General features: G+C 41.5%; 5 protein-coding genes across 6 annotated transcripts in view; all 5 read left to right on the forward strand.

Annotated features, from left to right (window-relative positions):
- LOC109956453 (troponin I, fast skeletal muscle-like) overlaps positions 1–1,223 on the forward strand; it is an 8,791-nt gene extending 7,568 nt beyond the window's left edge. The window contains exon 7 of the mRNA XM_020593587.1: positions 64–1,223. Within this exon, the coding sequence (XP_020449243.1) occupies positions 64–144 (81 nt within the window). The 3' untranslated portion in view covers positions 145–1,223. The remainder of the gene's footprint in view (positions 1–63) is intronic.
- LOC109956450 (troponin T, fast skeletal muscle isoforms-like) overlaps positions 1–24,714 on the forward strand; it is a 209,479-nt gene that overhangs the window by 122,283 nt on the left and 62,482 nt on the right. The gene's annotated exons all lie outside the window — the stretch shown is intronic.
- Positions 3,941–10,550, forward strand: LOC109956454 (troponin I, fast skeletal muscle-like). Its single transcript, XM_020593588.1, has 9 exons — positions 3,941–3,988; positions 4,378–4,539; positions 5,031–5,286; positions 7,026–7,058; positions 7,722–7,758; positions 8,272–8,400; positions 8,550–8,639; positions 10,094–10,267; positions 10,348–10,550. The coding sequence occupies exons 4-9, from the start codon at positions 7,051–7,053 to the stop codon at positions 10,423–10,425; spliced, it is 516 nt and encodes a 171-aa protein (XP_020449244.1). The 5' UTR covers positions 3,941–3,988; positions 4,378–4,539; positions 5,031–5,286; positions 7,026–7,050; the 3' UTR covers positions 10,426–10,550.
- On the forward strand, positions 14,099–15,605 carry LOC109956426 (troponin I, fast skeletal muscle-like). The gene is made up of 6 exons (XM_020593537.1): positions 14,099–14,106; positions 14,196–14,235; positions 14,503–14,631; positions 14,748–14,837; positions 15,275–15,448; positions 15,528–15,605. The coding sequence occupies exons 1-6, from the start codon at positions 14,099–14,101 to the stop codon at positions 15,603–15,605; spliced, it is 519 nt and encodes a 172-aa protein (XP_020449193.1).
- LOC109956455 (troponin I, fast skeletal muscle-like) lies at positions 17,578–21,840 on the forward strand. The gene is made up of 7 exons (XM_020593589.1): positions 17,578–17,638; positions 18,851–18,883; positions 19,257–19,293; positions 19,581–19,700; positions 20,746–20,835; positions 20,912–21,085; positions 21,499–21,840. Exons 2-7 carry the CDS (start codon positions 18,876–18,878, stop codon positions 21,574–21,576), a joined length of 507 nt encoding a protein of 168 aa, XP_020449245.1. The 5' UTR covers positions 17,578–17,638; positions 18,851–18,875; the 3' UTR covers positions 21,577–21,840.

Raw genomic sequence — 24,714 nt, forward strand, 5'->3', positions numbered from 1 at the left:
CTGCTGATTTTCTTGTTGTCAATGCACAAGTCATTAAACTAAAATACATATTTGTGTTCACAGGACAAGCAGCTGCGTGATGTTGGAGACTGGCGTAAAAACATTGAGGACAAGACCGATAGGAAGAAGATGTTTGATAGTTAAATGTGATCTGTCTTTGACTGTTGGGCTTAAGAGTGGACAGAATTCGGGTCTAATGTCTTTGTAGCTGAAGAGTTTTACTCCAAAATGCAGCCTATCTGATGTAAGCCTGCCTTCTTCTTTAACAGACAGCTGTGGAGGTTAGTCTGATGACGGTGTGAATCTAGATCATAGTGAGTTCTCTAGACAAGCTTCTAGCATGGTACTGTAAGTGATAAATGGCCTTATCTCCTCAGTTGGTTTGCACATTTTTATTCAGAGCATGAGTCAAGCTTCACAAATGTGTATTTTGTAAATGTCTGTAACACAGCTGAGGTAGATGAGGAAGAGCTGGGCTAGTGTTTTTAGTTCTGGGATTTTTGGATATCTCACTTTGGAACAAAACTCTTCGGTTAAATCTTAGCCTCCTTCTGCTTCTGCCTGTATTGACACTGTACTGTGATGTATTTGTATTTTGATGTTAGTCAGCACGTGAGTGGCGAATCAAACCTTGTTTTGTAAAAGCTGATTCATGCTTCTGCAGTAAAATGTGCCTGTACCTGTTATGTTCCTTCTTCAAACCTACTGATTATGTATTTTCAATTTGCGCATTAAGAAAAGTTGAGTGGAAAGAGATTAAACTAAACTTCTTCTTCTTCTTCTTCTGCAATGGTGTAATGGGGAATCAGCTCCACCAGATGTTTATCCAGATGCACCTATAGGTCCCACTATTCACCAGCCAGCTGTGGATAGAAACACACGCTAATATAATTGTCTTTTGCCATTTTGTAGTTTCATGCAAGGATCAAGTGTGGGTTGAGTTCAGGTTTGCTTGTTTTAAAATGTAATTTATTAAGAAATGTCTATTTCACACTGTGGCTGTTGTCTATGTTGATACTTGTTGTGTTGCATGTGATGCAAGGAAATACACTGTGCAATGCCCAGTGTGAAGACAGAGGCCTTAACATGACAAGCTGACGGTCGGAAGATAATATAAAGCAAAAAGCCAATGATACAAAAGACAAGAGTCACCCACTGACTACTCCAACTCCAAGTAATTCAGCCTACAGTTTGTGCTAAACAACATCCTGGCATCTTTTCCAAACTCTTCCAACAGACATGTGATGTACTTTTCTCATCTTGTTGCTGTCACATTAAATACAAAAACTTCATGTTCATCTTGTTCAAAGTCTTATTGAATCTGCAAACTGCTCTCATAGTGCACACAGCTTAATGTCTTGTGCATTTGGCATCTCATTCCTCAGAGTTCCTGCAGGTTATATTTGACCTCTGCTGACAGCTGTATCATATCGTCACGTAGCAGCTGCCTCTTCACTCACACCAGCCAGAAGTAGAAACAAGAGAACAGAGCCATCTAGAGAGGAGAGGCCTCTGCACTGACCTGTGATTAACCTGTGGGTGGGTTATACAGTGGAATTTACAGTCTTTAATGTTCTCCTTTCAGCCAGGATGTCAGCGCCCTGAACATGAATGAAAACTGTCTTCAGTGCTAACAGGTAGAGTTTCCTTCTTCAGCTACAAAGGTTTAACTGCAAAAGTTCACTGAGGGTGTTCTTTGTTTATTTCACCAATAAGACCTCATGGCAATGAAAACTACACAGACTAAAGGTTGAAGAAGTATTCCTCAGTGCACGCTGGGAGTCGGTGTACAAGTATCAAAATGTTTGTAAATTAAACAGTGAAGACTGATGGTTGTAGGTGGTATAACCATAACTCAGTGTGTTTAGTTAAGTTTAATTTATTCAGAAAATCTAATCTTTAACATGTTTCAAGTTGCTTTTCCATGGGGGTAAGTCAGGGGGCTAATTCAGCAGTCAAAGCCGTGTCTCCAGGTGCAGTTCCTGAAATGGCCACTAGATGCTGCTCCATGTGCACATTTGGCTCTCAGAGGTTAATTGAACACTTTCTGATGCGTCTTGGTGAAATTTTTGCTGACATGTCTAACACCTGTACGTGCAGGACTCAGACTGAGCAGCCATGTAATTTGTAGTCAGTCAGTCTTGTGTGTTTTTTTTTTTTAATTTTTTTTACATGTTTTATATTCCAACATTTGTCACTGAAAGAGTGAAAGGGTCACTTCAATGAAAATTATAAACTATTCAAAGATCAAATCTTAAATGGAGTTTGGGTCAAAAACAGCATTTTGACCCATGGTTACAAGTAAAAGTCTGTAGAAGAACGTACCGAAGGAATACCAGAAAATATTATTTAAGGCACGGCGGTTTTCTGCCAAGTCCGTCCTCAGTGTGTTAGTTTTTAGTGGTGGTAAATGGGTGGAGAAAATAAAGAAAATACTTTCAGAACATTCACAATAGCAGCACAACAACCATCACTGAAAAGTCTATTTGTCCTGTGTGGATCTTTACAAAAACACGTGAAGGAAAAATTCATTTTAAAACCACTCGATGAGATAGGAGGTACAGTATTACTCAGTGTGGCCCCGTTCCAATGAACGGAGCTACTCATGGTGTAGCTGCTGCACGGGCCTGTTTTTTGCTGTTGTACAATGTGTGGCCTTGCTCAGTTGAATAAAAGTTCAAATCTCTGCTCACACTGCCAGAATCCTCTGAACTTTAATATTAATTCTAAGTACAAAGTCGGCTTGTGTCAGGACACATTTTTGGATCTCATGAACACTTATTGCACTCTGTGTCCACAGTTGATGCATGTAGTGTACATGATGTGCCAGCTGCTGGTTTACAGTAGTGGAACCTTTTTCATATCAGTTCAGGAGTCCCAGCTGTTGAACTTCACCTCCATCACCTTTTTCATATCAGTTCAGGCACCGGTCGCTACGGTAACGTCATCTGTGAGTTAATGAGATTCCTTCTGTCGGTAGAAGCAGTGAAGCTTGGATGACAGACACACAGAGACGTTCAGGAGCCGCAAAATGCAAGTCAAGACTGGAGGCTATGATGTTTCCAACTTTATTTATTCTAAGAGCATTTTCTCCTTTTGCATTGTTTCTGGGGAGGGTGTACAGCGGGTTAACACTGGGTCCCTCTGAGCCGCCGCCCACAGACATTAATATGGAAACTGAATCTAAATACTGATATTGTGACTTCCAGAGCAAACTGGAGGTGTGTAAACCTTCTAGAAATGTCTCTTAGCATTTTACAGTATAACACAATAACATCAGCAACACATCCTGTGACAGCTATCATGCACGCTAACAGCTTTTCAGTATTGGCAGCTGAACAAAGTCCACCCGGTTATACCTGCGTTTCTCAAAAGAAAAACAAAAGTCTCCCTAAAACTGACAAACAGAAGCATTCTTGTTCAGGTAAATCGCTCCTCAGAAGAATCTGCACGTTACTATGCTTTTATGTGCCAGTCATAACCTAACACTCCCCTCATGGAAAGTCTGCCTTCCTCCTGTCCACATATTTTTAATCACACAAGTGTTAATATGAGAAGGCCTTGTGCTGCCAGAGAAAGGTCTGGCAATGTCCTGAGAACAGATGCATGGCTCGGATCAGCAGTTCAAGATGAGCCGCTAACGTGATATTTATAGATAGAAGAAATGGCAGCTTGTTGAGCAATTTATAGGGAGTAATAGTTCAATGAGATATCAGGTTTCTCTGGTGCTTTCTGTCTTTTCAGCCTGTTTTGTGAAGTGGCAGAACACTGGAGGCTCGTCGTACCTTCACTTTTGATATTTAGGAAAATCCAAGATGGGATTTCCTCTGTCGCACGGCCTTGTTAAGGCTCTTTTGTGGCTTTTTGAAATTATCTATGAGGAACAGAACTTCTCAGAGAGGAGATGAAGTTCAACAGCTGAGACTCCTGGACCTTTGCCGTTACAGTTGGAAAAACGTCTTCAGAAGTCCTCGTCTTCCAAACCCAGGTAAACTCAAGTCATCTGAACACTGAGTGCAGCATACTGGATGTGTTTTCTGTAGCCTATGGAATTTGACACTTGTCAGTCTTTGTTATTATATCTATTGCATTTTGCTCTTAGAAAACATGACTTGTCCCTTAATCCATCCAGACCTGAGATAAAGTCAGGATCCATTAAATCAGTGAATTAATGCTGAAATCATTTTAAACATTTAGAAATTTATTTCAGTCTACAAGCATCAAATGCTGATGTTTATTTTAAGAACTATTTCCATGCTCAATACAGCCTGGTTAGGAGGATGTGTCAAACAAATTAAACGCCATCTTGGTTATCGGCTTGAAAACATGGCTCTCTGTTAGCAAGCCAGCCGCCCTTTAACCTTGTCCTGTGTTCAGGTGTGTCAGACAGCTGTGGTAAAGGCAGCTCTGCCGGGTGTTTCCTCTGGGGAAACCACCTGAGCCTGAACTCCCCAGCTGAAACGTGTTAGTGGAGGCCATGGCAGGGAGATGCTGGGAGCAGTAAAGGACGTGTTCATCATGAGAAACCTGCACCAAATGGTGAAGAGATGTTCATGTTTCTGGTGTGAGCATTTGACGCTATGAACCCTCAAGAAACACATGGCGGTTGGTGCAAACCTGAAGCTGGCATCTGACGTGTGGCTTTTAATTAGCACCTAGGTTTTTACAAACTTGAAATTCTGCTTAAATCTGACAAAGGCAGGTTTGGATCCAGACCTAGATGTCTTTGTTTTCCTTCAGGTTCTGAGGAAAAAAGCATCTTTTAAAAATCTTATTTCTGTTTTACAATTTTAAGTGGCGTAACAACAGACAGTTAGCAGATAATCCTTTAAACCCTTTAACCTGTGAATCCGGCCTGAAGAGACCGACCCTTTATTTGCAGTTAATGGGCATCTTTTGCTGCTTCACGTTGATAGCAAGCCAAAAACAACCCCCAGAACACTCTACTTCTACTAATCCTGCCTTTTTCTGGTTGCACTTTGTTTTGCAGTGAATGCGAAGCATCATCACCCTTGTTCTCTCTTTTATAGCACCCGATGGCACCAAGCAGAGTCCCAAAACGATATTAAGCTCCTCCTGGATGACGTCTGATTTACAGGGTGAAGTTGGCAGATGATGATGATATTTCAGGAGCTTGTTGAGCGATTGGTCTGAGGTTCCTGCATTTCCATAAACAGGAGCTCCATATCCATATCTGAGCCCTCATATATATACAGCCGGGGATGATTTCATTCCACTGTCACAGGCCACCACTGTCCTCCTCCTCCGCTTTCCGTCTGGTCGTAGGTGAGACCGTTTTCCCTTTCTTCCTCCTCCACCTCTGCCCATGCCTGAAAAGAACCGGCAAATTGATAAGAGCGGCTGGTGCAGCTTTTGTGGGCAGAGGTGTTGGTTTAGTGCTGAGGAGATAAAAGTGCTGACCTCTGGGGTTTGTTAAGGAGTGAAAGGAAATGTGATACGGGGTGAAGGAGAGGGCTGATTACCACGGGCTGTGGTCCAGGGATTGTGAGTTTAACCAGCGCTGCACAGGGATTTTAATGAACTGAGGTAGTGTGATGCTGACCTGTTTGCTTTTGGATTTGTGTGCAGATAATAAAACTGTATTGTTTTGTATGTGGCAGCTCATTTGGAGCCAAATTCAGTCATCAAAACATAGACCAGACTTGGGTTGTGATATTTCAGCTCATTTGCAAGTCGGGGGGCCAGAGTAAGGCCAGTTGATTGTACGGTGTTAAAATAACACATAACAACAAGGTGTGTTTGTAGTAGAAACAGTTTACAATCTCAAAGCTTTTGGCCAAGTTGACAGTCTGGAAATATGATCCGTGCACTTGGACCTGGCTTTTTTGGAGGTTTGGTATGAAAACAAAAAAGGAAAAGTGTTTATTTTCTATAGTGTTTTCAAATTTTTTTAAATATCAGATTTGAAAATTGAAAAGATTTTTTCCTCGACACTTTGATGTTTCTGAGACTTTGAGGCCAAAAGAAACAAAGTTACTTGCTGAAATATTTATAGTGGATTTTTATTTTTATAGCATTTGGTTGATTTGGAAAGTTTGGAAATTTGATCTGCACACTTTGATGTTTCTGGAATTTGGGTGTGGAATAACTAAACATTTCCTGATATGAGCTTTGATTGATTTCAAAACTTTAGATATTGGATCTGCACATGTAGACATTTCTGGAGTTTTGTTCTTGAGCAAATATTAAAGTTAAATGTTTTTCTTTACAGTGTATTGGCAGTTTAAAGTGTTTGATTGATTTGAAAAGTTTAGAAATTTGCTGTTTGTGCTTTTGTTTGACTTTTTTGGAGCGTTGGTCTGGAAAAAAGTTCATTTTGTTGATTCACCATTTTAACAGTGGATTCTCAAGCTTAATTGATTGAAAGACTCATTGGTTGATTGATTTCAAAGGTTTTAAATTGGATGTACATATTTGTAATCTTCTGATCTAATCTAATCTGGTCTGGATTAATGAAGTTTTTAACCCAATAAAAGTTCATTTTGATGATTTAAGACTTTTTTTTGATACTGCAAAAAATGTCCAGTTCAGTTATTTCAGTCATTTAATAAGTTTGTGTGTTGAGGTTTTGTCTTTCAAGACTGAGGCATTTAATGACTCATTAGCCAAAATGGAAAACTAGAACTTTGAATTATTTTTAGTTGACACGAGATGGGATTGATGTGGCTGACTTGTTTTGATGGGTGTGTTTTTGCAGTGTGTGTGCTGGTTTGTGCGCTGACGGCCTGTTGTTGGCATTGAACACACTGCTGCACCACATTAAGTCTTCCCCATGAAAGGAACTGAAGTGTTCACTCCCAGAGGATATTAAGTTTTGAACACCTGTAAAGGAGCTCATCTCACGACATGTGACGCCAACTCCAAACTTAGCCCTGTCACCGCTCGGCCACTCGTCAACTGTTGGACCAGATCACATTTCCTCCAGACTAGGGTCTCTGATATTTAAGCAGCAAGCTGATGATTCTCAGTGTCTCAGTGTTTCTTCTGTTTTTCTCTTTAAACAGACTGTGAAGTAAAGAAACCGCCAACATGTCTGAGTAAGTGCTGCCTCTTCATCATTAGTCATTTTTACTTTTAAACCCCTCAGTGTGTTTTGGATGTTACAATGAACTGTACAGAAAACAAGTCAGGCCACAGTGTTCAAACATTTGAATACTAGTAAAAACATCAAACTTTCAGTCGAGGTTTTCCCTTCTATCTATCTATCTGTCTGTCTAACGGAAGGAAAGAAAGAAGAGGAGATAGGAGGAAATAAAGAAAGAAGGAAAGAATAAAAGAGAAAAAAACACAAAAGTGAAAAAGAAAGAACAAAAGAAATGAGGAAAGCAAGAGAGAAAAACAAGTATATGAAGAAACTTTGGGAAGAAAAAGAGAAAGAATGGAAGTAATGTAGAAAATAAGATAGGAAAGAAGGAAAGAAGGAAGGATGAAAAAAGTGGAAAGAAGGAAAATGGAAAGAAAGAGAGGAAAGGGGGAAGAGGGAAATGAACACAGGAAATCAGGAACAAACATGAAGGAGAAATGAGAAAAGAGAAAAGACAAAAGGAGAGAAGGAAAGGATGTAAGAGCAACAGAGACAAAGGAGGAAAGAACAAAAGCTGAAGGAAAGAAGGAAGAGAGGATGAATAAAAAGAAGTGAGGATGAACAGAAGTCATTTAACCTGTCAGGATGCTAACGCCGTTGTTTGTGTTCCTCCCAGAAAAAAGATGAACTCGAGTCGCAGGCATCATCTGAAGGTACGACAAAGGCAGTGTCAGCCTGTTCACTTCCTGTCTGAGCCGGATTCTAGTGGGTGAAACAGACAAAACTGCTGTTGAGAAAAAACCTTAGAGTAGAAAAACAAGAGGCTGTTTCCACTTTGATTCAGGCGTTGTGTTTGAGGCGTAACATTTCAAAGACACACGTCTACATTTCTCATAAATCACAGGCGTGTTCACAAATGTTTCTGCAGAGTTTAGTTAAATAAATTATAGTAATTCTGTGTGAGACACAACAGGCAGTGTCTGAGTCCTTGTAAAACAGGAATCTGATCTGCTGTCAGCCCTGTTTCCCACATGTCCATGGGAGAAACTGAACAGGTCTTCATGGCAGCGATGAAAATTTAATTATGGTTTATGAAATCACATTTACAGGAAAAAAGCTTTTGCCTTGAAATCCTTATATATGAACCCTGGTGATAAAGTTATTCAGATGAAGTGTAATCGCAGGTTGTTTTCTTCTTCCCTGTTGACTCGTCCTCCATTCTGCAGAGTTTGATGCTGTCGATTGCGGCGAACTGGATTGCGCAGGAGAAAAAGGACATCGCAGCTGCCAAGGAGGCCTACCTGGCTGAACACTGCCCTAAACCCAGCATGGGCGGAGACCAGGCCACGCTCATGGTGAGACTGTAGGAGTCATTCAGAATATCCTTTCTTATATTTAGGCACATGATGTCTCTTTGTTTGACTTTCAGATATGAGACATTATTAGCAGCCAGTTATTTGAAGTTAAACTTGGGGTTAAATTTCACATCTCTCTGCTTGTTTAGGAAACCTGCAAGAAGTTGCACGCCCTCATAGACAAAGCAGATGAAGAGAGGTACGACCTGGAGAGCAAAGTGGGCAAGGCTGACAAAGAGGTACAGCTCCGCCTGTTCAGCTGAGTATAGTTGTGTCAGACACACAAGGACTTTGCAGAGCTGATGAGCCTTCTCGGCCTCTATATGACACATAAACAGAGGGATGGCCTGGTTAAACACATACTGGGTTGTTGTTAAGGTGTGAAAGACATAGGGGGTGCTGTTCACATGTTCACTATCATTTGTGAAGGCAAGTTTCTGAATTTACGGAATTTTAACAATGGTGTTGCAACACGACAGGGAATCGATTTATGGGGTACAAGACACACAGGTTTCAGACTCGGCCACAGCACACATCAGCCAACAGAGGGAAAACAGAAGCTTCAGGGTTTGTTGTAATAATGTGAATTTGTAGAAATCCGTAGCCTTTCTGTGCCTAGTCAGCCGGCTGGAGGTGTGATAAGGAGGACGTGTGTGACTGCAAAAACAAATGTCTAAACTGTCACCAGATCCTTAAACCAGATGCAATGGCCTGTTAGAAAACAATGAACTCTTACTTTTTATTTCATGAACTTAAAAAAACAACAGTAATTCTGGCATGTGCAAAACCTCATTTGAACAAAGACTCTTTTTAATGTCTTCTTAATGTTTTCTGCAGATGTGTTTGTTTGTTTGTTTCACTCCAAAAATGAATTTTATCAAACATTCGTTTAGCTCTGCAGAAGGCCGCAGCCGATCAGTTACTTTTACTAAACTCATTCATATAATGTTTCATGACATTAGCAGAACATAAGTTAACCTGGAGATGACTGAAGTGTTTAAATCAAAATGCAAACCTTTTATTAGCACTAACTGGGAATCCACACTGAAAGCAAGACGTGAGCTGTCATTAGAACGGCCTGATCAGCCGTAACAGATTCCAGTAGAAACAGAAAATAATAGGGTTTGTGTGATTTTAAACAGCTGTCTGTGGAGATTGCACTTCACTAAATGCGGCAGAAGGAAAAAAATTAGACCTGAAGTGTAAAACAGCATGATGGTTCCAGGGGGACCCGTCTCGGATTCAGTGTGGATTGACCCTTTTGATAAAATGGATTTCTATCTGCAGTGTGAGACGGGCATAGAAAACTCAGTGTGGATTAGGGGTAACAGGCACTAAAAACTGGAAGGGGTGCATCTCAATCCTCCTCCAGCATCCTCCTTAAATACTTTACATGTACCCCTGGTATCATCAGAAACTGAGTCCAGAATATGGATTTGTAGTACCTCAGGGTTTCAGCAGTGAACACACAAAGAAAACGTGTTGAGGCTCTAATGCTTTCGTGTATAAGGCTTTCCTGGAGCGGTATGGACCAGTCTAAACTCCATATGTATCAAACTTATGAAAATACCAGTAGAAAATATCTGTTGTCCATGTTTGGCCACCGCTATGAAATGCCCCACAGCTCAGTTTTAAACTACACCACTGTTGGTTCGGGCCCGATTTCACCTCTAAACTGCTTGGCCACTCTTAGATCGATGACCTGAAGATGAAAGTGGTTGACCTGGCCGGACTGAAGAAGCCGGCTCTGAGGAAAGTGCGCATGACCGCTGATGCCATGCTCAAAGCTCTGCTGGGCTCCAAACACACAGTCAACATGGACCTGAGGGCCAACTTGAAGCAGGTCAAGAAGGAGGTCAAAGAGGAGGTGAGTCTCTGCAGTCAGACAGGTGAATAGAGCTCAGTTAGAGATACAGCTGTTGACTGTGCACTGTGTGTGTCCTGCAGCCTCTGGAGGCGGTCGGCGACTGGCGTAAGAACATCGAGGAGAAGGCTGACAGGAAGAAGATGTTCGAGGCCGCCTAAAGAATTTAACTCTGCTCATCCAGCTTCTCTGGGCTGTTAGCACTTTTTATGGGATTTTTCATTGAATGGAAATAACTTGTTTAATTAAATTTGTAAAGTTCATCTCGGTCTGTTATTGTACATTTGAACAGGGAGTGGTTTAGATGGCAAGTTCCCTCAGACTTTTACTCAGTAATGTGACTTCCTGTTTCCCTCATGTTCACTTTTGACAACTTCCTGCTCCTAGAGCTTTTGTAATAAATGTTTTGGTTTCCTACACCTGCTCTCGGGAGGTATTCTGTCTTCACTCAGTGACACACAACACTGCAAAGGACGCGTATCACACGCCTTCATCAGAGTTAAAGGACCTTTTAAACAATCAAAACAAATTGTTGGTTTGTTTTTCAGTCTGTTTTTACACTTTAAAGCAAAACTTGCTTTAAATTGAAACAAAATTCATGCTTGTTTTTAAGTGTATAAAAAGAATCAGTGAATTTTTAGTGAACAAAAAGACACTCGAGTGTAAATGAATGGAAAAACCTTTTACACTGAAATGATGTTCCTTACATTACTGGTACTAAACTCTGTAATAACCTCAGTTTGAGGGTGGACTCAGGCTTCATCGAGGTTGTGTTGTGCTGTTTGTAGTGCTGTGCGTGTCAATGAGGGACAAGACACGATATCTGTTTCCTGCCTTATTAGCCCTAGAAATGACATTTTTATTCAACAAATTTGCAACAGTAAATACATTTGAAAGGAAACTATTCATGTATCTGGCAATGTCTCAAACAGTGTTGATGAATCATAAAATGTTATTTGACAACTTATTTTGTTGTCAAACCACAACCTTCCACTAACCAAAGTGTGCTTGTTGTCTTAACCTGCCCACATGCAGGGTTCTGGATGTGAACCCCAGACAGCAGGACAAACATTTAGAGCTTAAATGGCTCTAAGTAATGTTGCTTATAAACCAAGCAAACACTTCAGTAACATGTAAATGTAATTTCTAGGGGCCAGGGCGGTTCATGTGTTCAGGAGGCTGTGAAAAGTGAATGTCAACCTGTAATTAACAGATTCAGGACAATGTGTTTGTTTTTGAGTTTTAAAGATAAAATTCCACATTTAGTAGCAAAAAGTTTACATATCTACAATAACAGGTGCTATTTTGTTCCACCAGGATCTTCAGCCGTTTGTCAGCAGGATTTGCTGAGGAAGGCTGTGAGACATAGCTGAAAGCTAGAAGGGAAACCTTTAGTTTAGATGCTTTATCACAGATGTGTTCCCAAGGTTGAGGACCAGATGTTTGTATGCCCTTTGACAGAACCTAACGCAATGCTGAACTGCAGTTCAGTTAATTACAGCACCAGTTTGTAAACCAAACCAGGTTTATTTCTTTTAGTTTAAATGTTTTTCTGTGAACACAGGACAAACATTTTCTCTCAGGGTTTCAGACACTGATGACCTGAGACACGAGGGACTTTGCAGACCTGTATACAAAGAGATGGTCATGTCTGCTCAGGAGAACCCTCCCAGGGCTAACAGTTTATTGGGGCTGTCCTCTTGTTTCTGAGTGAGTCCAAAATGACAGCAACACTGTGCACGTGTAGCTCAGTGAGCTGACTCAACCTCATGCTGTCAGCAGAGGGCTTCATGTACCACACAGGGTGTTCAACCTGTGGTCCTCTGCAAACATCTCAGGCCACATTTAGATCCTGTCAGACAGAAGAAGTCAAAGCAAATTTATTAAAACTCCTGTAAATGTTTTTTCAAAGTAAAATGTTTGACAGTTCTACAAAAACGCAGATGAAACAGATGCATTTGAACACAAGATGCAGTCTTTATGGTTTCACTGTATTTTAGATTTTTAACAAAGTTGGAGAAAGTTGTGGTTGTCGATCAGTAGCAAATATTTTATGACAAATTTCAGATTGTTACTGGCTGGGTGGCTGACGCCCGACGTGTCATTGGTAACTAAACAGTGTATGTATGTCATCCCTCTGCTGAAACCTGGCTATTTCATAATGGACACAGAAGGTGAGCAGCATCAGTTTGGTTGTTGTGTGTTTTTGGAGACAGCTTCTCATTGACAGGTTGTTTTCAGTAAACATTGCCTGTAGTCAATCATGCAAACAGAACAGGAAGCCTGCTTGTCATAAGTGTAAGCCTCATTTATACTTACTGCTGTTTTTGTCGTTTTCAGCTGCTGTCCCACATTTGTCTTGACTCGTCGTTTCCAGATCGCTTCTCGTGCAGAGCCTGGCCTGTCCCTGAGCAGATGGAGGATTTACAAGGTGTGCGGTCAAAGGATGACAGTATTTCAGGAGCTCCTTGGCCTGGCTGGGCTCAGAGGACCTCATGGCCATAAAGAGGGACCCTTGATCCCCCGTCCTAGGCCATATATATACCTCCAGAGATTTCACTCTTCAGTGTGTGTCCCAGCCCTGCACTCAGTCTCTGCTGCCCTCCTCATCGTCACTTTGTAGGTGAGAAACAACTTTTACTTTGTGGATTTAGTGGATGAAGTGAAGGAGACACTCTCTAACCAAAGATTTCAACCAGTATTAAATGTTGGATTTGTACCAGAACTTGTCATTGTTTTGCTGAATGTGGTCAGAGTCACTGATCACAAGTGTTTTCTCTATTTTCACTCATGTATTTGCAAATGTAATGATTGGGCTCAGCTGAGAGTTAAACAAACACAGGATACTTTCAATTTACAGTTAGGATGCAATTAAAACATTGCATACATAAAGGTGCAGTGCCACATTTTCTCTACATTTATCAACTTTACTTTCACCTTATTGTGATATGAGTGTAAAGATCTTCTCAGGTTTACAGCAGCTTAAAACAAAAAGGTTCCCACATTCACCGATAGACACAGAAAGATTTCCAAACTTTGCAAAAGTTTAAATAAGAAACAGTGTAAGGATTTATGTTGAATTGAAAATGTTGAGGTTTAAGCATAAGATAACACTTTTATTTTTCTGTGTGTGATATTACATGTCTGAACCAGACCCAAACTTTTAATCCAGTGCATATTACTAGTCATAAACGGAGGTTTCTCTCTGCTCCTGAACAGGCTGTGGATGCTTTTATGTATCTTTCTCGATAACCTTTAAAAACCTTTGGACTTTGTGCTAAACTCCCTGAACTGCTGGCTGCTTTGACTTGGCTGTGATCCACAGGTCAGCTGAGAAAAACACGTCTAAATATGAATGGAGTTTATGTAAAAAAAACTCAGCTTGATTTTATTTCAATCGTTACATGTCTGCGTGTTGCCACATGTGTTTCCCATGTTACTGTTCATAAAGAGCTCAGTCTAAATGTCACTGATGACCTTTGACCCTGAGCCAGGATTAGCTGTGACCTGACTGGCCTAGTGGAGCTTGGATCCTAAAGCTTCTATTTTTATGACAGAGAAATGAACCTGCTCAGACCATAGGTTCACAGACACCGACTAAAATAACACAATGTAAATGGTTAATGGTTCGTTTCAGTCTTTGACCATTTTGGGTTTGTCAGAACAGCAAACTGTAGTTACACATGAAGGAAAAATAGAATTGTTACATATCATGATTTAAAGTTATTTCCACTGAAAGCCACAACTGACTTTTCTTAAATTCCTAATATATTACTTTTCAGTCACCTCATATTTTCGTCCTGCTTTACAGTCTGAAGCTAAAGAGAAGCCAAGATGTCTGAGTAAGTATCAGTTCATTGACCTTTTCTAACATTAAACATGTTCCATAAATCCATAAATCTCATTGGTGGCGTGTTTTCATTGATTAAAGGGGAAAGAAAATGTCATCGAGCCGCAGGCATCATCTCAAGGTACGACTGGCCAGAAGTCTTTTGTTATCTACTAGAAATTAAGTGAGAACTCAAGCCCAGCACAAACATGACTCCAGTGGGGTGACAATGTCTGCTGGGTGCATATATATATTCTTTGCTAACATGTTAGTGAAACAGCCATACGTCAGAACTGTTTTTTGTGTTGTTTTGCCACCTACTGGGCAAAAAATTTATTAGGCTGTCGAGTAAAATGGAAAATCTAAAGTTAAATGTAAAAACTTCACAGTCCCTGTCGTTGTCCTGCAGAGTCTGATGCTGCAGGTTGCTGCTCACTGGCTGCATGAGGAAGCTAAAGAACTCACAGCCACCAAAGAAGCCTACGTTGCAGAGAGATGCCCCTCTCTTGACCTGAGCGGAGACCAGGCGGCTCTGATGGTAAAACCCCTGTAGCACAACAAATAAAACATCACGCTGAGTCATAGAGAGGGGGGGAGCCAAGGCTGTGAAGGGCTGATGTTGTGAGACAATCCTTCCTCTTTTCATATCCACAGGAAGTCTGCAAAAAGCTGCACCAGGCCCTCGACCGGATCGACGAGGAAAGATACGACGCTGAGGCCAAAGTGGCAAAGACAAACCAAGAGGTGGATAGAGCTGTCAGTCAGAGAGGCACAGTGTTTTGTCTGTGTGAACACCTTTAATTTATAATTCTAAGCTTTTTTTCTGCTATAATTTGATTAAGGTGAATTAGATGATGACAGAAAAGGTGTTCATGTGTTCTTGTTTGTATAATTTTGGTTGCTGGACATTTGATTACAAAGGGACTAAATGTACATTTTAAAAAGTTGATGTGAAGGCTCAGCAGGAGCTACTTCTGGACCTGGTGGTGAGATGGCTTCAAGAAGTCGACCTGTGTTGCCTGTTGACACCTGTCCAGCACTACTTCCAATTGAGCTACTTACAGTTAAAGAATCCTCCACTAACAGAATAAAAAGGGAAACTCAGCTTTACACACAGGTTTGGGTGGACTCGTGTCTCTGTCAGCTGTGTTTGGTCTTTGAGCCTCTGTCTGCGTTTGCAGATCGAGAACCTGAAGATGAAGGTGACTGAGTTGGCCGGAGTAAAGAAACCCGCCCTGAAGAAGGTGCGTATGTCTGCCGACGCCATGCTCAAAGCTCTGCTGGGCTCCAAGCACATGGTCAACATGGACCTGAGAGCCAACCTGAAGCAGGTCAAGAAGGAGGTCAAAGAGGAGGTGAGAAGGAGCTAAGGCTGAATTTCAACATAACGATGAACTCGACCTGCATTGCCGTGTTGACTCTGTTTGTCCTCAGGCTGTCGAAGCGGTGGGTGACTGGCGGAAGAACATTGAGGACAAAGCTGACAGGAAGAAGATGTTCGAGTTTTCTTAAAGACTTTCACATTTGGATCTCCATTTTCACATTTACCCGTCTCTGGGCCTTCTGCATCTCTTTCCACTGTCTTATCTGACCGTTTCCATGGAATTGGGTAAACATGTGCCATTAAATTTGTTTTTGGACTAAAGCAACGCTGTGAGGCTGCAGTTTGTTTCCAGATAATGGTAAAGGGTCAATTTTTATTCAGAGGAGTTGCCCTGGTTTTTATATCGGTGCAGTTCTGTATTCATCACTGTTTATCTGGGAACATCTTAAATGATCTTCAAAGACAGAGCAGCAGTAAATTGGAAATTTCTTCTTAGTGCAGATTTGTCAAGGCGGCATGGTGGAACAGTGGTTAGCACTGTCGCCTCACGGCTAGAAGGTTCTGGGTTTGACCCTTTCTGTCTGGAGTCTACATGTTCTCCCTGTGCCTGCATGGGTTCTCTCCAGCTTCCTCCCACTGTCCAAAGACATGCAGCTTAGGTTGACTGGAGACACTAAATTGCCCGTGAGGAGTGAGTGTGGTTGTTTGTCTCTTAGTATCAGCCCTGTGACAGACTGGCGACCTGTCCAGGGTGGACCCCATCTCTCACCCAGTGTCAGCTGGAATTGGCTCCAGCCCCCTCACGACCCTATTCAGGATAAGTTTTATAGATAATGGATGGATGCAGATTTGTCTTCTGATAAAGTGAGTGTTGTGCTCACGGTGAACCACCAGATGTACGTTTCCTCTGCTGATGGTTTCCCTTCTTGCACATCCCCACCTAATTTGAAATATTTGTGCCAGCTCACTGTTCTTCAGTCAAAGCAGCAGCAACATGAGGTTCTACAAATGGTGAGCAACTTTATTTTACTCTTCTCACTTTACTGTTAATCTAACCACTGCATGAATTTTGCTAAAACGCTAAAACTCTTGTTGTCCCATTTAAGTTATGGTCAGAAAAGCCCATTGTTTTGTAATAGTATCACATGCTGTAGTTTAAGCTGTGATGTTCGCACCAAAATCAAATATTCAAACATCTCCATTGTGTTCTAGATTTCATGTTAAACTGACAAACTTGCAATGTTTGTCCATCAGTAACTCATTAACCCCTAAAGGCAAAGTGAAAAAAGTGTATTAAAGGAGGTTCTTCTAACAGTTAGCGAATATCTTTCATGGGTGTAAAGGACAAATAAACCCTTCTCTTTAGGTTTTATGACACAAATCCAAGTTTTGTTTAATTAAAAGTCTCCTGACACTAATTTTTTCTCAATGTGGAAAAAAGCTGACAGCCTGCCTCAGGCATCATCTGAAGGTGTGTTTCTGCAGCACTGGTCAAGTGATCTTGACATTAATGTTTGTCCTCAGGGTTTGCGTGTTCATGAGTCTGTGTTGCTGTTCTGTGCAGCCAACAGAGGTGGCCGGCGACTGGAGTAAAAACATCGAGGATAAGGCCGACAGGATGTTGGAGACTTCTTAACACACTCCTGGATGGACGAGACAGCAGTGGTGAGATGTTTCCATCAGAGGTCTGAGTGACTGTGTCTCTGAGTTCCAGCTGGACACAGAGGCACAAGAGTTTAGACTCGTTAAAGACACCGTTAAAATTGTTTTCATGGTGCAGTGGTAAACCAAGTTGCCTCTGCCATGATGAAACTGATAATATGGCTTTAAAAACCACATTAAAGGGGATTTTTAATGTGAAGGTTTCAAAAGCTGTTTAGAAAACCCTGAATACCGAAAAGTGACAGACTGGTCCCAGTTTGTCCAGTTTGGGCTCCTTTATATCCAGTACAGTAGCCTTCCACATAAACAGTGTCTGTGCATCCCAGAGGCTTCGGATCACTCTCTCTCCAGGGAGGGCTGGGCTGGGTGTATTTCAGGAGCTCGCAGGCCCATTGGTCTGACCGGGAATCCACTTCCATAAAGAGGATCTGGGCATTTTGCTGAGGCATTGCAGCCCACCATATATACCCTTTTCATTTTTCACTGTGCGTGGCTCTGGCAGTGTCTCCTTGTCTTCCACCAAGTGTGTTGTCCTCTTTCTTCTTCCTCCTCTCAGTAGGTGAGAAAAGAGATTTATTTTTCCCTAGGTTTTTTCTCCTTGGGCCTCTCTGAGAGCAGCACTTTTACTTTATCAAAAAAAGGATCTTCAGTCGGTCCACAAACCAGCCAGACTGTTTCTTAAACTGGGATTGTAGCTGCTCGTTCCTCCACCTGTGCCCCATCCTGACAACCTCACCTGGCTTTGTTTCTCGGTTGGTGTCGTCTGACAGACCTTCATCTATGAGACCTGCTCAGCTCCACGGCGTTGGAGTTTTATGGTGCTGAGGCTGTTTGCAGCTCAGTGTTAGTGAGCGCGATCATTGGCTGTGGAGGCAACATCTTACAACCGTGGCGGCTCAACTTTGGTCCCGTGTTTTCTGAATGGTTGTTCAAATATGATGCTTTAAAAATCGGGAAAGAGAAAAACTGGTTCTGGTTTTGGTAAACAATCTGACAAAACCAGCTTTGGATTGACATCACGTGTGTTTATCTCTTGTGCCATTTTCTGTGGCAGATGATGTGAAATGCTTAAAGTTTATTGGTTGTAATGTTTTACACTCTATGACACTGACGAACGGACTTAATGACAATTGAGAGGGTAATGAACCTTTTAATTATTAGTGACATTAAGCTGATGGACAATCTGTCTCCATGGTCCAGCTGTTTCACATACAGCTAGTTTAATCATTATTTTAGCTTTGACGTCTTTTAGTAAAGCTTCATAATTTGTACATTTCTCAGAACAATAAGTTGTTTAACTTTTTAAAGTGGTAAATTTGGGTCTGTTGTGTCACATCATTGACAAATTATAGGATTTTCTCCAAACAAAATCACAGTTGCACAGTTTTATTAGTTTTTCTTTAAAAAGTCATCATGAAAAACAAAAATGGAATTTAATTGGTCACTGAGATTTAATTTGACCTAATATTTTATTATTCAGAGCTATTTAAAAGTATCAGTGATGAATTTTAATGAATTATATTCCACTGGAAGTTTTTTTCATATCAACGCTCCACCTGATCCAGTTGTAGACATCAAGATGCGACACCCGATCCTGATCGTCCCAGTTTAGTTCAGTCTCCTCAGCTGTGGATCGTGTTACGGCACAAACATTCCCGTCCATCCACCAGAGCAACGTGCTGATCTCAGAGAAGCTCAGCCACATCCTGAGCACAGTGTTCAGCAGATATTTCCTCCCTCTCAGTGTCGTCTTATGTGTTTCTTCATGCAGGTTGTGAACTGCAAAAACCTCCAAGATGTCTGAGTGAGTCTGAACAGCATGATCAGTGATTAGATCCATCAGGTTTTAACTTTCACCTGAATTATTTCTGTGTAAATAATCAAGCAAAACTCCCACAGTTATGGAAATATTTTCTGAGAATTGGTGTAAAAGTAGTACTGGTGAGGAATTTTTATTTTTTATTTTTTATAATTAATATTATTTAGGACATTCATCTGCCTTATTTCACAATAGTGCTCTTAGCTTACTGCTTTAAACAAGCAAAACTGTGAAAATATGTTCTGTCTAGATGCAACTAGAAAAACATGATGTTAACCAGCAATTTGAGGTTAACTGAGCTGAAGATGAATGTTGCTGCTGTTAACGTCGTTGTCTGACACAACTTCCTTCTAAACAGGAAAAAGATGACGTCCAGCCGCAGGCATCAACTGAAGGTAAAACAACAGCATTAAATATATTTGTTTAAATTAATGCAGTTATAGGCACATTTCTTAGTCTATTTTTGTCTCTGTGGCTCACAGAGAGGAGAGACAGCAGGCTGGGAGACAGACAATATTTAGGATAAATTCATTGTTGAGTTTGGTCTTTTGGTGGGATTTGTTGATAATAATTTTAGAAAATCTCCAGAGTTATCCTTCAAACAGGTTTTAGGTTTTGCCACATGCACAGAGAAACCTTTATCTTCATACACCCTGATGTCCTGCAATTGTTTGTCCTGCAGAGCCTGATCCTGCAGATCGCTCAGACCTGGATCCAGCAGGAGCAAAAGGAAATTGCGGCAGCTAAAGAGGTCTACTTGGCTGAGCACTGTCCTGCCCCGGAACTGAGAGGAGACCTCATGGTGAGATGGGCGTCAACCGAACAACCAAGTAGTCACTGTAGCTCTAGTTAATGCAGATATCATTCAACTATGCCTGTGTGTAATCCTAAGTAAGGTCCTGTCTCTCAGGAAAGGCATTCTGGGAAATGTAGAATCCACTGAAATAACGGCAATGCACATTATGTCACTTCAATGCATAAATGTACATGTAGGCAAATAAAAACCTTGTTTTCCCAGAAACAATAAAATGCAGTTAGCCTAGGTTAGCACAAGGACTGTAAGCCGGTGGAAAGTGCCAGTCTAGCTCCATCAAAAACTGAAAAATGCCAACAATCTGTTTGATTTATGTTTGATTAAAAATAAAACTTTAAATACGAGACATTGTGTTTTAGAGGAGGTTAGGTGGCTGTGCTCTTAGCAGTTAGCCAGGCTAACAAATTAGCTTTCTTATTTGTTTTATATTAAACAACTGCCCCACGTGTGACTGTCACGTGCCCTTTTGTTAAAAAATTATGTAGTTGAAGGAATTCTAGCCACATTTTTAAGTTAACTTCTACAGTGTGTTTTCTCAGTGTTTCTTTTGTGTAGAAAAAACTGAACAACTTTGAGATGTTACACAAACAAGATACAGAAATTATTTTCTTATATCTTGTACCATTTAACTTCAAGAAACACATACACTGTAGGAACTGTATATAAAATGTTTGCAGTGCTCTGCCAGATGAATGTGTATCTGACACTCCTTAGCATTGCTAACATTACTGTTCTTGGTACTGACCAGTATTTGTCAGGTCTTCACATTTTGGAGGCAAGATGCTAGATTCTGAAGCTAACATGATCTTGTCATGGTTTTCTTCATCCTTAAACTTTTAGGGTTTGACATGTACATTTACATTCTTGGTGTGGGCAAAATTCAGATCATAGAAAACCAAGATTTCCTTTACGGTCTTTAGTTTTTCTCTTTTTGGCTTAAATTTTAAAGCACTGGTGTTGATGTTGGACACAGTAAGTGCACCTGTAGCTGCACATACTGTGCATGTAAGATAATAACTGTGTGTGATGACAGGAAGTTTGCAAGAAGCTGCACGCCGCCATCGACAAAATCGATGAGGAGAGGTACGACATTGCGGCCAAAGTGCAGAAGGCTGACAAAGAGGTACATGTTCTCCAACAGCATCACAGCACAACAACTCTTGGCAGCAAACTAAAGTGGAACTGTCTTCTTCTCACAGATTGAAGACCTGAAAATCAAAGTCGTGGAGCTGATAGGCGTAAAGAAACCCGCCCTGAAGAGAGTGCGTATGTCCGCTGACTCCATGCTCAAAGCTCTGCTGGGCTCCAAACACACAGTCAACATGGAACTGAGAGCCAACCTGAAGCAGGTGAAGAAGGAGGTCAAAGAGGAGGTGAGCTGACACTTTGTACTGGCATGTTTTGGGCATTTTGCTGACAGTTGTGTCTTTATAAAAAGCGAGGTGCTGAGTCCTGTCCTTGTGCTTGTGTTGTTGGTGTTAGATGTTGTTCAGTCCACTGAGATAAAGATGATGAATTGTAGTTTCCAGATGTGGATGCACAGTAGAACAATTAAATATGATTACTTTAGCAGATCATTAATTTATAATCAGCTATATAGTCAAAGAAGTTGTTTGTATGTTGTATGAACATGTAAACACTGTTTCTCTCTACACAGCCAGGACCCACGTTTTAACTGTAGAACTCTAGCAGGTTACTAAAACTCCCTAAATGAGTCCTGTGTGGCGGTTTAGTAAAAATAAATCCAAAGCTATGACTTCTCTGAGTGAATGCATTTCCTCTGCAGCCTCTGGAGGCGCTCGGCGACTGGCGTAAGAACATCGAGGACAAGGTCGACAGGAAGAAGATGTTTGAGACCTCCTAAACGCGTCGATGCTGATTGTCGTCTGTTTACATGAACTCCATGGGTCATATATCTGTTGGTTTAATGAACCAGCTGAGGTTTTATTTGTTTTGCTGATGTCACACAGGGCTGAACAGCAGGTTAGCATGTCTGAGAGGAGTCACGCTGTGGGAGGTTTAAAGCTTTTGAGGGTTTTGTTGTTGTTGTTTTTTTGCACTTTGTCTTGTCTAGAGGGAGGGAAGGGGCGTCGAGAGTTTCTGCAGGTTCACACATGACACCAACTCATAAACCGCACACATTCAGGGAAACGTTCACAGAAACAATAAAGTGAAATGTGGAAGAAAATCACAGTGGGTTTTTGTCTTTTTTCCATCTAACTTCATTCAGATTGATACACTGCTGGGTTGTTTATTACACTATGTCAACAAAAACTTCACTGTAAGTTCTTAAACTGTCTCTTATTTTCAGCACGACTTACTTAGTTCTATGTCCAGGTCTTTAACACTCTGCCATCCTAACACAGGTTTGTCAAATTTGGGTAATTTAGATCAAAATAAAACTGCTTTAAGCCTTAAAATATCATTTAAATCACTCCTAAATTGAAGCTGTGCTTCATATTTAAAGTTGTGAGAACTGCAGTAATCTGACATTTTCATCTGAAATTTGTTTGTGCTTGAAACTTGAAACATTAGACTTTTTAGGAAATTGTTTCAAATGTATTAAAAATATTATCATCAGTGTAAGCAATGAACCCTGTGGTGATGAGCGCTCTGGATCAGGATCAGCAGCCCTAAAATGTAAATGGTATAGTCATTCATTTTTCTAATAACATGAGTATACAAACACATCTTTATCATTCTGATTAGTGATTATGGTGAACCTGGTGAATCCATGCAATCTATTGGTACTGTGGACAAAATAATAGAAACACAGACAGTACAGCATAACAGCCTCCACAGTGACCACACAGGGGAACCAGCACCTCTGTGAAACAGCCTGAACGCAGACTGAGCATCACCACCTTCATGAAGGTGGGACTATTGGGTTACACTGACTTAGTTTGAGATCGGTGTTGCTAATAAACCTGCAGATGGGTGTAGTCAGGACCTCTGCTACAGGTGTCCAGTGGCACATGACCTGCCACACCATTTTGATCTGGGATTTATTTCTTGTGCATAAGTGGCCTGATTTTTAATGTTTATGATCATACTCCTGCCTCTTTGTCCCGTTTCCTGACTCGGTAGGGTGTCAAATAAAGGCAAAGTGACAAAAAAAAAATCTTTAGCACAGAGGAGAGAGTTTGCACACCCACCTCAACAAGATGTCTCCTTTGATTTAGTTCCGTGTGTGTCTGTGAAGAGGTCTGTGAGTGCATGTATGATTGAGCTTTAGGTGATTAAACTGAATGTTGTGAGGAGCCTCATGCAGTTTCCAGAGAGCTGATCTGAGCACGCCTCTGATGACTGGTAGTCCACCTGTTGGGAATACGTTAGTGGACACTGGTGTGGCTGTGATACTGCAGGAGGCAGAACTAAAGCATCTGTACATTTCCCCCTGTGCTGCTGTAAAACAGTTTGAACTAAAGACAAGAAAACAGCTCACTGAGGTGAGTGTGCAAACCCTGTTTAGGATTTTGACTTTGGTTGTACAACCCCCCCTCCCCTTTCTGTCTTATCATGTGACAAAAACTCAACGAATCTGAACTAGAGACACAAGGTTTCGTGATGTCTCACTGAGAGCGAAGGAAGGTGACTAATGATCCAGGCTCCCGGTAGGTTCCTGCAGTTCCTGGTCTCTGTCCTCACACTCCTTCTATGGTGCTCTGGCCCTGGCCTGCCGAAGGCCCGAGGCTCCGGGGCCTCTAGAGTTTCCTCTGCAGCTAACTTTATCCTTTTAGCCTCCTGGGGAATGTGAGGAGATGCCTCTGAGTTATATTTGGATCATGTGACTTCACCTTTTAAAAAAACACTACATTTTCTCTGCAGTCTGCACAGTTCAATCTTTACAAAAAGCTGCATCTATCTGCCATTATAACATCCATCCATCCATCCATTATCTATACTGCTTATCTCGAATAGGGTCACGGGGTCAGAGCCAATCCCAGCTGACACTGGACGAGAGGTAGGGTCCACCCTGGACAGGTCTCCAGTCTGTCACAGGGCTGACATGTAGACCACACTCACTCCTACAGGCAGTTTAGAGTCACCTGTCAACCTAAGCTGCATATCTGTGGACTGTGGGAGGAAGCTGGAGCACCCAGAGAGAACCCACGCAGGCACAGGCTTGAGCTATGCTGAGAGTTTTTAGTTACATCCACATTTCTCTTTTTATTTTTTAAAAATCCATATCACTTTATTTCCTGTCAGTCCTGCATGGAGAAAACTGTTGAAGTGGTTTTCCATTTCCTCACTCAGCTGAATGTCTTTCTCTCCTGTGAACGTCATGACTGTAACCCAAGCAGATCCAAATAACTGACCCAGGCTGTAAAGTACTTTGGAGGAAAGGTGCTGGAGGCGAGAAGGGACAGAGGGCACTGCCCCTCATAAAATTTTAATGGGAAAAAACACTGACTCACGTGGACGAGGGTTCAGGGTGTCGTATACCAAAGTGTCCTGGGTTACGTTTACTGTGTGAGTAAAGTGTTGGGGTTGAAAGAAATACAAGGAAGTATAGTGAGCATTGGTCTTGCTGGGCGGCTGAGGCTCAGCAGGTAGAGCGGTTATTCTCCACCCAGCATTTCGGCAGTTCGATTCCCGTTCTCCTCAGTCCACATGTTGAAGTGTTCTTGGGCAAGACACTGAACCCCAACTTCCCCCCGGTGGCCAGGGACAGCACCACCCTGTGTGAGAGAGTGGGCACCGCAGACGGCTGCTTCAGTTCTGTACTGAAGACAAATTCCTTGTGTGTGTGTAACACACTTGGCCAATAAAAGCGTTTATTACTAACAACGCTGAGGCTGGTCCTTAGAGAGAGGAAGAACTCAAACCCAACTCTTTGATTAGAACAATATCTTACGAGCTGAGAAGGAGGAAACTGATGCCTATAAGGACATTTGGAATAAATCTATGTTGTACATGGAAGGAGGATAATTAAGTTAATACATGCGTACTGATATGTAAACGTGAGTAGATGTTTAGAGTGGGAACTATTATTAAATCT

Source organism: Monopterus albus, unplaced genomic scaffold (assembly GCF_001952655.1).
Source record: "Monopterus albus unplaced genomic scaffold, M_albus_1.0 scaffold19.1, whole genome shotgun sequence".
Taxonomy (NCBI): Eukaryota; Metazoa; Chordata; class Actinopteri; order Synbranchiformes; family Synbranchidae; genus Monopterus; species Monopterus albus.

Excerpts from the sequence above, each read along its gene's own strand:
- LOC109956454 (XM_020593588.1), top strand. Across the intron at positions 7,759-8,271 it reads GTCGCAGGCATCATCTGAAG|AGTTTGATGCTGTCGATTGC; the intron begins GTACGACAAAGG and ends TCCATTCTGCAG. Across the intron at positions 8,401-8,549 it reads GAGACCAGGCCACGCTCATG|GAAACCTGCAAGAAGTTGCA; the intron begins GTGAGACTGTAG and ends CTGCTTGTTTAG.
- LOC109956426 (XM_020593537.1), top strand. Across the intron at positions 14,632-14,747 it reads GAGACCAGGCGGCTCTGATG|GAAGTCTGCAAAAAGCTGCA; the intron begins GTAAAACCCCTG and ends TCATATCCACAG. Across the intron at positions 15,449-15,527 it reads AGAAGGAGGTCAAAGAGGAG|GCTGTCGAAGCGGTGGGTGA; the intron begins GTGAGAAGGAGC and ends GTTTGTCCTCAG.
- LOC109956455 (XM_020593589.1), top strand. Across the intron at positions 19,701-20,745 it reads AACTGAGAGGAGACCTCATG|GAAGTTTGCAAGAAGCTGCA; the intron begins GTGAGATGGGCG and ends GTGTGATGACAG. Across the intron at positions 21,086-21,498 it reads AGAAGGAGGTCAAAGAGGAG|CCTCTGGAGGCGCTCGGCGA; the intron begins GTGAGCTGACAC and ends TTTCCTCTGCAG.